Here is a 12,763-nt window from a genome sequence, read left to right as displayed (position 1 = left end):
GTACTGGTACATTGCATAAAAAGTGTGTGTGCGTGCGTGTCTGCATGCCTGTGTTTAATTACTGGGGCAGGCCTGTGGCCACCAGAGCAGATGTTGTTCAGCCACTGACCCTCCCCTCAGCTCAGACTCTCAGCGGTGGAGCTTTGTTCACACTGATTAATGTGATTTCTCCACCGTCACCACCAGCGGAGGATTTAGACAACACAGAGAATCACAAACAAAATCCTCCACAGTTTACAGAAGGAAAACTTCCTCAGCTGTAGCCGCCAAAGAGCTCGGATATCAGCGATGAATGATATCTGATATAGTTTGTACATTATCAACTGCTGAGTGACCGGGCCGGGCAGCTTTACATTTGTAGGGAATATATGGCATGACTACGTACAAATATATATGCACTTGCACAGAATATCTGTCTATTTAAGACACTGTCTATCTTTCTGACGACATGTGTAGCCGTATGGACGACGGTGGTGAACACACTAGCATTGAACGCATATGGTCATATGGGGGCTATTTTGAATTTCAGAGTATATTTTTTAAATTATGAATATAGAATTTAAATAACTGTTTAGTATCTTAAATCCAGCGTCTAATCGTTTGCATTTTACAGTTAATGGCCGTACAACATGTGTTGTAGCCTTTTGTCACAAACAGATGTGCAGCAATAACACCGAGGCACAGAGCTGTCCTCGTGCATGAGCCAGTCACCTGTGGCGCGTGGGAGCCAGCAAACCCATTAACACCTTGGTGTTTTCCCAGTATCAACACTGAGGCTGTGGAGCAGGCGACACGTGGCCAAGAGTGAGGGTGGGCCATAACTTCACCAGCCACACTGTTACTAAAACATACGATCAAATATGCAGGAGTAGTTTATCTATACCGGCATTTAAATGTGTTGTTTTCTGTGCAGGAGGTTGACAGCCAACCTCCATACAGAGTTCACTTCACTGCTGAAGCTGCATCATTGACCATGTTGATGTGAAGGCAAGTGAACGCATCACATGTTTGTTTGTGAGACCAAACGGTGATTTACCACTTTACTTTACCGTGTTCGCGCTGATGTGGTAAAACACACAACAACACTTCAGCGGTGTGGTGGTCGCACTTCAACAACCTGGGCAGGTCTCGTGTAAATAAAGGTGAAGGTCGTTCTTCAGTCACTCTGGAACTTTTTATCCTAAGTAAACAAAGTGCAGAAGTTGAAGCAGACACATCCGCACTGAACTAATCTGAGACTGACAACAAATTTAATCTTCATTGAGACAGATGCCTCTGGAATGAAACCCCCCTAATCTGATTCCTGCTTTAATTGATTTACTTAGTCCTGTGGGCTTTTCACCAGGGGGCTGAAGATGAAAAGCCACAAAGGAGCATCCTGTCCAGAGACCAGCCCAGCGAGACTAACACCTCCTTTGATACAAGATGTTTTCACACGGGTTCTGGAGGGATGCCCACATGCTGCAGCACTGCACCGGCGCAGGACCGCAGGATAAATGTGGGTCAACACAACACAACATAACACAACACACTGTTTAACCTAATCAGAAAACATAGAAGCGCATCTCATAACAATGTCCACATGCTCATCCAGTTTTAACGCGTGTGTTTTATAATTCACTGCAACAGTCAGATTATCATCACTGTTGACCAGAGACGCGCACATTGCCGCTGAAAGGGGCGATGTGCGGACAGTTAGCGCGTACTGTCCCCAGATGGAGGGCAGTTAGAAGGTGATGCAGTTCATTCATATGTTGATACATGGGACATGTTGCCCTAAGTGCTGTTTTCAAATGTAGAAAAGCACAAAGCACACGACGTTGTCCACACTCACAGCATCCAGACTCTTCCACACAATATACAAAACACTTTAGACTCTGAAACTATAGCAACAATGAAACACCAGAGGCTCCCTATGTATATACAGTGCTGCTTGAAGGTTTGTGAACCCTGAGTAGTTTAGATTTATCTGTTTGTTTGTGGTTGTTTTTTTGCCATGATTTTCTTATTTTACCATCACCAGTTTTTATAAATGAAATGTCAGGTTTATGTTTATCAGTTGCATACTTGTTTTGAGGGAACTTTGTGAGTAGCAAGTAAACTGTGAAACATGGAATCATGGAGTATTAGTAAGTGAACCCCAGCTGCTGCACTGGTAAAGTCAAGTAGGCTAACCCATAGACTCAGGTGAAACACATGTGGATGCCCAACAGCCCAAGTATTCAGCAGACGTAAACCTTAGGAAAGGTTTTCTAAGATCTGTAAGACAAATAATTTACACATGGAGTAAACTCAGCATCACCACAACTCTGCTCAGAAGTGGACTGTCAAGAAGCAAAAGATTGTTATATGAATGAAAGAATTAATTGATGAATGAATATTTATTTTCCGTATCATGCCACCATTACAAGACAAAAACTAGACAGTCCTTCCTGTTGGTATTACAGACACGAGTGCGACACATAAATAAACAATTTAAGATTACTTTCATCTATATATCGCTCTTCCTCTCATTGCATTTTCAAGAAATAAAGAAAATGCAAATATTTTCAACTGAAAAAGTTGTTTTGGCTTCTCAGCATCGTCCAACCACACAAATTTGTTACTTGGATCTACCTTACTAATGCAGTTTTTCTGAAGTCATAGAAAGTTATAGATGTAATTTATGGGAGAGTTGCTAGAAGGAAGCCTCTGTTCTCAAGAAAGAACAAACTTTGACAAACCAAAGGAAGGCCATTGTCTGGACAGATGAGCCCAAAATTTCATTATTTGGCCACATTCACCATGTTTGGAGGGGTCACAAACTTACAAGCAGCACTTTATCTTGAACCACAATATATGCACTCTATTTAAATGACCCTGAAAGCCCTGGTGTTAAATCAGCCAACAGTGGTATGAACTCATACAGTTCTGTTTATGGATTTTAATGTATTTCATTGTGTGGGAGGGGATTCCTCACAAATGGCAGTCAAAAGTTTTCTGTATATTGATTCACTTATTGAATACAACACACGTGTTTTTTTCTGCAGTCTATGTTTTTTGTAAATCGGATGCTTTCCCGCCAGAATCAGTCTGGATGCTAGACGTGTGTGAATGACCACTTAAGTTTGCTTTTCTACATATAAAAAACCTACTCTGTAGATCATAGGAGCACTGGGTCCCCTATCCCATCAACATGTCAATAGACAAAATGTGCCATAACTGCTGTCCAGTCTGGATAAAGTACGTGTTAACTGTCCTGTAGATGTCCTTGCTTGTCCTTAAAAGGGCAGCTGTATGGTCCACTCAAGTTCAGCCATTCACACAGTAAACAGGCCACTTCAAAGATCTGCAGTGATCAGGAAATTGTACTTTTATTGCAAGTAGGGACAGAACTCACCAAGAATATATACACACTCAGAACAAAGCAAAAAAATAGAATCAATCCCTGATCAACTCAAAAGCAGAAAAGCGATTTTACGCACGCGCTGAACAGTTTACGCACGTGTTTCAGCATCAGTAAATATACTCTAGATGTAAAAAATAACGAATCTGCGAACAGCCCTGGCTACACTTTTTATATTTACACATAAAAATCTAAAAAAAAAAAAAAAGAGAGAGAGAAAAAAAACACAGTATATGATGCACGTGCGTAACAGGTGATCATAAAAGCAAAAACGCGCGGTTACAGAGCTCTCATAGATTTCTCTCATTTCTCATTTACAAGAGAGGTCGTGCTGTACAATCAGATACATATTTACACAGTCTGTGGGCATGTACACTGAGCTTCATATCCAAAAATAAAATCTGTGTCATCAAAGTGTCAAAGCGTCACTGGGGCCAGGGCCTCCACACCGGGTCGGTGATGTGTAAGGACGCTGCCGAGGAGGAGAGCAGCTTCCGGGTCTCACAGTGGAGGCCGGTCACCTGGGTCAGGACCGGTTGGCGGTGGTGATGGTGGTGGGACAGATGCTGAGGACCCAGCGCGGCCGGCTCGGCCACAGCAGCGGGGATCAGCGCCCTGTGGATTTGTCTGTGTGCGTGGGGCTCGGCAAGCGCAAAAGAAGCCTGAAGTGTATTATCCCCACTGGTTCCCTCTGAGTCTGGGCCCTTGGAGGCCACGAAGCGGCTGACCCTCAGCAGACACGTCCTCATGCCGTCCTGGTAGCTGTTCCGACGGGCGCGGCTCTGCTGCTTGGTCAGGACTTGGTGGTCCACCTCCGGTTCTGACTGGAGGAACTGGACCACACTCTCCAGGATCTCGGCCTTCTCCACCTTCGGGTTCTTCAGTTTCTAAACCAAGAAAGCATAATGATGTATTAGTTATAGGCCCAAACCACCTGATGCTGACACAGGTTGTCAGGAATCACAACACACCGGTGATAAAGCAGACTCACCTCGTTGTGGGTGCTCTCCAGCATCAGAAGTCGTAATGTCTCCAGACTGTGGTTGATTCGCTCCCGCCTGCGTTTCTCCATCAGAGGTTTGGACACCTGAGGGTTTCAGTGAGAAGCACAACTTTAGCATTATGATAACATGATCACCTCGAGCAGCAGCAGCGTCCTACCTACAACAGTTTGTTTCCCTTAAAACAGCCAGAAATCAGCGTCTCACCCTCCTCACGCTCCTCTGTCCAGGAGACTGTGGTGAAGATAAAACCTTCATGGTGAAACCTGTGTCGTGTCTGTTTGTCCTGTGAGTCCAAGTGAAGTACACACGTGTAGGTGTCCGCACTAAAATCTGTGTGTGTCCCTGCACAGAGCCACGCCCCCCACGGGACACGCCCCCTCATTCATTCAGCAGCCGTGACTCTGAGGAAAGGAGTGACTGAATGAACTGAAATAAAAGTTGGCCTAAACTACAGCATTAAATAATGATCAGTGTCTGTGATTAATTATCAGTGTTTGTAGAGCAGAAGTGTAGCAGAAATGGAAGTGTGAAATAAATAAATAAATAAATAAATAAAATAAAGTTTACCAGTCCAGTCATTTAAAGGATCAATACAGTCAAATGATACAGCAGTTGTTTTTATTGTATCTGACTGTCTGTGTTCAGATACAGTTTTCTGATATAGACCAAGGAGTCAAACTTTTAGTTTTACTCCAGTAGTTTGAATTGTGAATTTTGATTTATTTAGCACAAGTTAAAAAAAAAAACAGTGCAAGGAGGGAATGAAGCCTGTACGAAGTTCCACTCCCATCATCTAAGAATTACATGAAACTCAAGATAAACAATAAAATATACAGTGCACCATAGAAAAACTATAAAACATATAAGAAAGTAAGATATTAACATCAGGAAAAGTTAAGAATAGATGAGTAGGCTACTAGTTGCCATAGTAATCTATTCATCATCATCATTCTCTATCTCTATTTCTAATTAAAAGCACGTTTACATTGGATTTTTTTCTCCAACCACACTTTCTCCCAAATAATCTGAAAGAAACCATCCTAACACACACACATGCACCACACACACACTGTACATGCACCACACCCTCCTGACCTGGTGCTATAGAGCCAAATTGGGTGCTTAACACCTAGGTGGTTGTGTTGTGTGAAGGTGTTGTGTTCACCTGGGTGTGGCTGCAGGAGGAATCTGTGATGTTGAATGTTACAGTAATTCTGTATTTTGTGTATATTATATATGTATAAAATTGTGAAGGAGTGGGATTAGAGTGCAGTGGGCTGTGAATGTTGGCTGTAGCTTTCTCAGCACTGCATTTCTGCTCAGTCCTGATCCCCATAATTGGCTAAAGTGTGGAGATAACACTGGGATGATCGGATCACGGGGATCCCGGAGAGATTAAGTGTCTTTTCAGAGGCAATGATACTTCCGTTTAAAATCAAAGAGAGGGCGATTAGTGCAGGCTCAGGGGTCGGAGCTGGTTACTATGGAGCTGGGAACCACTGAAGCTGCTGATCTGTTTAACGCAGTGTGGATCTACATGTTACATTTAGGTCTAAATATCTTTGTCTGTGATCAAGACGGTGGTTTAGTTAAAGCAGGAAGAAATCAGGGTAATGGATTTTAAGAGTCTCTCTCTTTCTGTGGCCATGCATCAGTGTGTATGGGGATTCAAGGCACGTGGGCCCGCCCCGTAAATAAGTCCTATAATGTGCCTGTGATGGAAACTAATGAGTTTTTAAACGCGCCTATGGTGGCAGAGAAACGGACCGTTCACTTCTAATATCGTGACTGCTCGGCTGTGTCCGCCACCGGCCGACAAAAGGCTGAAACAACAATGAGGCTGCGGTCAAACGGAGCAGAGCAGGTTTGGACCAGGTCAACAAGTGGTTGGATGTTTTTTTTTTTTTAAGAGAGCGCGTGTGTGAAGCGCAAACATGGCGCATGAGGCTGCAGCAGCGCACACTTAACACTCAAGTGTAACAACATCCTCACACCTCATCACCTCAGCAGACAAACGTGACCCGCACGGGCTCCCTTTGGCCACTGCACCAACACCAAGCTTCACTCCCTCATTACAATTATTTAACATATTTTAGCCATAGTTCTGATCCATGCATCTAGCCTATAATACTATAAGAGAGGTAGAAATTAGAGTGTTGGAAATTTGTCCTTGTGGACAAACAGTCGTTTGGTCTTTTTTTTTTTTTTTTTTTTTACACTTCATGTAAAGTGTCGATGTCTCACAGGTAATAAAAAGTCCTGAGAGCTGCCCACTCTCTCACTTCAGGTCTGTTCCCACGAGAAAAACTCTGGTTCCCATCGTCTCACCTCAGGATGTGTTAGATTGACTAATTCAATTAATGCTAAATGGAGGGTAGATTAAGAAGACTGTTACAATGTATCTTTATCTACTTCATGTATAACACATCACGAGGCCTGTGGTGCAAAAGAAAGACCAGGGTTATTTGTTTTGTTTTAGCAGCCTACATTTTAATTCATGATATCTTGGAAAATCATCAAAGTAATGTCTTAAAGCAGCAGATGTGGCCTCTGCTGATTGTTGGTGCTTAGGGTTGGGGTTGATGGGTAATTTTAAGTTTCGATAATAAAACCATTTTCAGTCAAGTGTCGTCACGTCACTCTCACCAGTGGGCCAATCAGAGAGGCAGGCTGAGGTCCAGTTGTCCCCGCCCCACTGGGAGCAGGAGGCTTTTTGATGAGCTGCAGCTCAGTCAGGACATTTATCTAACCTACTGGACCAGACACCGCAACATGACCAGGAAACTGCAGGACCCCGGTGTGGACGAAGCCAGGAGCAGAAAAAGGGTAAAAAACAAAACAAAAACCATTCAATTTTTCTTTTCTCTTTTTAATTAGCTATTCTTTTTTTTTCTTGGCAAATCTTTTATACCTGCCAGGAAATGCTTTACTAATACTGTATTTATCAGTTATAAGACATGAATAAGTAGCACTTTGTGAACAGCTCAAAACTGATTCATTATAACAACTTGTCAACTTTTATAACATTAACATGCTGTATCATACCAACCTGTGGAGTTGATTTTTGGTGAAGAGATTTCTCATTATTTACAATCATTTTTAAAACAAAAGAGCCAATTAAGTTTTACAATAACTATAAAGCATTAGTAACATATTCATTAAGCATTATAAATATTATAATCTTGCAGTATTTTGATGAAATCATAAAAGAAAACAACCTAGGGTACCTTGTTGAGTGACCACAGTTTTAACATCATTACCATCATGCTGTTTATCTTCCCTCTAGATTCTCAAACCAGTCGTTGAGAAGAAGAGAAGAGATCGAATAAATCAGAGTCTGTCTGAACTGAGAAGTTTGCTGTTGAATCACACCTCAGATCCAGTGAGTCATGTCAAAACAACCTCAACATTTCTATTTGTAAAAAGTCATACCCTGTCAGTGATGAAATGAACTCCTGCTTCATTATCGTCACTACAGCGACTGCAGAATCCTAAACTAGAGAAAGCAGAGATCCTGGACTTGGCTGTGGAGTATCTTCAGAAGTGGACTGATGGAAAGAAGCCAACCAGTGGTTAGTTCACGTGTCTCTTCCAGTGAACGAAAATACGGTTTCTTTTGTTGCATCAGTGTTGCAATATTACACTCCTGTTTTATCTGTTGTCATTTTACTTGTTGCAGACTCTACCAAGATGAAGACTCCTGTAATGAGCCTTCATCTCCCAGAGGCCACTCCTCCTCCTCCTCCTCCTCTCTTCTCCATTCAGAGTGCAGGTTTTCAGCAGTGTGTGGCTCAGCTGAGCAGCTACATGAACAGAATAACGCCGGCACAGAGAATGAGTCTGATCGAGGGACTCCAACACCACGCAGACACTCAGCAGCCAACAACAGACGTCAGCCGGAGAACCACTGACACGGAGAAGCCAGAAGCAGCATCTGCGGATGGCGTCTGCACATCTGAGAGAAGAGACGAGTTCTCCAAGTCGCTGTTTCCATCCCATTCTCCGTTCCAGCCTCCATCCTGCTCCACGCCACGCCACGACCACCTCACCCCCCCCACGTCTCCCTGGTTCTCTCCTTCCTTCTCCACATATGCCGCCTCTCCACCGTTCCCATCATTAGCCTCTCACTTCTCCTTCCCCCCCAGCCTGTCACCTCCATCTTCCAACACCTCCTTTTATAGTCTCTCACCCACATTCCCTCACACCGGCCCTCCTGCCCTCCACCTCCCCCCACTCACTGCCCTGAGGTCCTCACCACGACCTGCACCGAGGGAGGGGTCACCGCCAAATGCTTCTACGTCCACGTGGAGACCATGGCTTTGATGAAGAGGTGCAGAGACTGACAGGCTTAGAGCAGCAAGGCCAACAACTCGACAAGTCTCCACGCCTGCAATGTACAGTGTATATATCATTAAAATGTCCTATATTGTCTATTTTTCTTGTAAATAAAAATTGTACTAGAAACTCAGTCTCCGTTTCTGCGTTTATCTATTGTACCTATGTAGATATGAAGTCACTCTGACCTAACTGTAGGATTCAATATATAGGAACACTGAAGAGTTTATAATACAGAAAATATAATACCAATAAGAAACAAAACACAACAACCAGAGTCTTTTTTTTTAAAGCCTCTATTTCCCTTGATGATCGTTGTACATCTTCTATATTGACATTATGGAGGCAACCCGCGGAAAGAAGGCATGTGATTAAAGGACATACATACATAACAAAAACTGTAGATAGACTGTGGAGTCTGATAAATTTGGTATTGGTTGCAGCTGAAGACTATATAGTTTGAAAATGGATATTAAAAGGGATTTAAACAGACGTGTGACTGCTCCACATCTCTGAGACTTTGACTGGATTGGATCTCTGCTGGCAACAATTGTGTTGCATTGTGGGCAATGTGCAAAAGGTTTTTGAAAAGGAAGTTGAATATACAGAATAATAAAAATTTTTGATACATATTTAATTTCATATCCGGTTTTCTTTAAACATTACAATGACAAACATGAAAAAAAAGAAAAATGTCAACAATGGCAATGACAAAATGAATATAAACTATTATGCATATAACCCCCCACAGGTCACCCCCAAAAACTATATCACTAAATTCAGTTTACACTACAGAAATCTTTTTTTTTAAATGGTGCAGTGCATTTGGTATTAGAGGAGTTATATGTAGCTATTATAGTTAGAGTATATCACTCTAAACATCAATGTCATATGGGAAAAAATAGTTTAATGATGTTGACAAAACTCTTTAATATCACTCAGGTGAGTCTACAGTCGTATACAAACGTTTCTGCAGTGAAAAGAAGTAAATACTGAACATACAGCAAAAAACATTAAAATGGGCCTTTTTCAAATGTTAATTAATTGTTACTTGGAATAATTTCATGCGCATAAAAATTAAAAACACAATAACAAAACTGACAAAACTGTGGTATCTTGCTGTTTGACTTCAGTGCAGGACTGAATGAGTAAAATATCATCAATGTTCACCACCACTCCACCTGCTGGTAAATACTGTTGTGGGGAGAGGAGAGAGAGAGAGAGAGAGAGAAAGAGGAGTCTCACTAGTCCACACTTGACAACATTCAGACAGTCGTCCAACTGCCTGAATCTAAACAAACTTCCTGTTCAGCATTAAGCTCCTTACAAACAATATGGCCCAGTGTGTTACCCTGCAGCAGCAGCAGCAGCAGCAGCAGCAGCAGCAGCAGCCTCACTGGGAACACCTGCCACTGTCTCTGTTTCCATGGAGCTGCTGCACGTTATTCAGGCTGAGAAGACAAACAGTCTTTAGCGAACCATTAGCATCCCAACTGTGGAGAATGTGCCCCACGGCATTTTGACTGGAGCTGTGATTATGCACCACCTTGCCATCCTTTGCATGTTAACACACTATTCTTTATCATCCTCTGACGTCTTTTATGCTCAAACAAATCACAGTTTCATGCTTAAACCTCAGGCGCATGCCCAAGCACTCAGCGGCCCCTGTGTTTCTTTATGAAGTTGAGCCAGTGAACATTACTCTGTCAGTGAGCTGATCATACTTTTTACCTTGATCCTGATCCAATATTCATTACATATATGTTTTTCCTCAGTGAGTGACGGCCAGGCTACATTCAGGTTGTAAAGGTGTTTTACAGTAGAACAACTCTCCCTTGATGTAAATCAATCTACATCAAAGGTTTTCTTTTGATAGTTTCCAATGTTATTTTAGGATAGTGGATTGTAAACGACACTTTTCTGGCTGTAAAAGTTGACGGTTGTGGCTCTTACAAAAGTCTTACGGCGCAAGAACATGGCATTTGTCTCAACATCAGTCCATGTCTGTAGGTTTATAATGACAGTGCTGACTGTTTCTATCATTGAGGTCATTTTTAAAGTCAATAATAAACTTTAATTGTATGCATTTATTTGCAGTGCGCTCATTTATTTTTGATTGCGAGCCTGTGTTTGGCCGTGTGGTCAGCAGAGGGCAGCATTGACACAGCAGAAAGTGAGGCAGAGCAGCTGATCTCCATCCCTCCTGACCTCTCACCGTGAGGATAATAGAAGGGCGGCTGTCACTGGGGATAAATGGAGGATGTTATTGAGCTGTTCCATCAGCGAAGAGCCTAAGATGCACGATCATCATTCTTCTCTCCTCCTGTCTCTCAGTGCTCTGCCCACTCTTTATCTGATGATCAAATCTCTATTAACAAGCCCTGGATGTGTTCAGCTGAGAGGCACCAAAGGATTTGGCTTGAGAAAACAGACTTTATCACATGAGAGAACATGTCTTTGGATAATACTTATTTTTTTCCCCCCAATTTGCTCCCCTTTGTGTCGAAGAAGCTCTCTCTGTAAGAGTGCCATCATTTATGAGGTGGCCATTGTTCTTTGTCAGAGAAATGAGAGGGCAGGCACATCATTGGGAGCTCGATTCTCCACACTGCCTCCCTGCATGTTTTGTTCACTCTGCACAGATGTATGAAAGCAGAGAAGGTTGCTCACGCTGGAGAGGATGACTGCTGCGGCACAGCACATAATTAATAGGGAGAGAGATCACCTCTCAGAGTGACCTGACAATGGTTGAGAACTCCTTGGCATTTTCTCAGGACACGCTGATTAGAGCTGATCCAGTTACCCTCTTTAATCACTGTTTTTGTTTGCCATGAATGCACCCATACATTCCTGATTTGGATGTGAAAACTGGAGATGTTGCTCTGTGGAGATGTCACGGGTTTGTCATGGCCTGCTGAGGATCTGTGAGTTCTTTCGTGTTGGTGCATTTCAAAAATCCCAGTGCTGATCACACATGTGCTCACTTGTACAGCCTGACAGTAGACACAAGAACAGCAAGAGTGAAGACTGGACTGTGCAGCAGCTCCACAGGACAAGTGTTTATAAAGTCTGGTCCTCAATCCAGACCCTGAAAATCTAAACCCACCACTAAATGTTTCAGGGCCGGGGTGTGACTAACCTGTGATGTCAGACTATTGATTCAGATCAACATGATCCTCTCAGTCTTTTACTAAAGCACATTTCAGCTGTGATGCCTTGTCTAAAATATGTTGTTCATAACCTACCTGAGCTCTCAGGTTGCTGCAGTTACAGTTACAGAAATGTGAATGTTGCCATGGGACACAAAGTCTAGTGATAAGAGTGTCAGTATGGTAAAACAACTTTGTTAATAAAAATAAGTATGACTTTTATATGTTTATATGAAGACAATACAACTAATTAGTTTGGATACTTGCAATACTACTACGGCTACAACAACAACAACTACTACTACTAATATCCAAATAAGATTAGAAACTCCTTGCATGTAACCCAAGGACAAAAACACAAAACAACAAATTCATAATTTTCTTCAGACTTGGAATAATTAAAAGGTTAAAATATTATAATTAACAGTGAGCTTTACCAGGTTGGTAAGTAAATTAATTGACATTTCCAGTTTCGCTTCCCCATTCCAGCCAGTTTGTATTAAAGTTCAACAGCAGGGGATTGTCTTACATGGCAGAACCTCCCAACATTTAAATAAAAAGAGCACCTTTCCATGACCGTACTGATTTATTTAGCCTGTACCAGATTACGAATCACTACCTCAGCCTGATTATAATTTAATGAAACTTGATCACATTCTGTATTGATCCTCATATTTGGGTAAATGACTGCAATTTACATGAAATAGTATTTGTGATTTTCCAAACCTTGAACTTTAACTCAGTGGTGAACTGTCTATTTGCGTAGGAGTGACTCTGCATTCTTCTGGAGTTGAATCAATTTGTTTGACTAAGCTCTATTGGACGACAGTCCGTGCAGACCCAGTCAGCATCCAGGGAGAAGGACTCCACACTCACATCACATGTCAATA

At 42.3% G+C, this 12,763-nt stretch overlaps 2 protein-coding genes across 2 annotated transcripts; one reads left to right on the top strand and one right to left on the bottom strand.

Annotated features, from left to right (window-relative positions):
- Window positions 1-3,329: 3,329 nt before the first annotated feature.
- On the bottom strand, window positions 3,330-4,733 carry her5 (hairy-related 5). Its single transcript, XM_085788766.1, has 3 exons — window positions 4,594-4,733; window positions 4,377-4,472; window positions 3,330-4,272 (listed from the first exon to the last, which is right to left on the bottom strand). Exons 1-3 carry the CDS (start codon window positions 4,642-4,644, stop codon window positions 3,811-3,813), a joined length of 609 nt encoding a protein of 202 aa, XP_085644892.1. The 5' UTR covers window positions 4,645-4,733; the 3' UTR covers window positions 3,330-3,810.
- Window positions 4,734-7,133: 2,400 nt separating this feature from the next.
- On the top strand, window positions 7,134-8,755 carry her11 (hairy-related 11). Its single transcript, XM_085788765.1, has 4 exons — window positions 7,134-7,215; window positions 7,676-7,771; window positions 7,868-7,961; window positions 8,069-8,755. Exons 1-4 carry the CDS (start codon window positions 7,162-7,164, stop codon window positions 8,710-8,712), a joined length of 888 nt encoding a protein of 295 aa, XP_085644891.1. The 5' UTR covers window positions 7,134-7,161; the 3' UTR covers window positions 8,713-8,755.
- Window positions 8,756-12,763: the final 4,008 nt, after the last annotated feature.

Source organism: Trachurus japonicus, chromosome 10 (genome assembly GCF_045865225.1).
Source record: "Trachurus japonicus isolate A0001 chromosome 10, Traja_1.0".
Classification (NCBI taxonomy): Eukaryota; Metazoa; Chordata; class Actinopteri; order Carangiformes; family Carangidae; genus Trachurus; species Trachurus japonicus.
The sequence above is the reverse complement of the archived record's forward strand: the minus strand, read 5'-3'. Positions and strand labels throughout refer to the sequence as shown.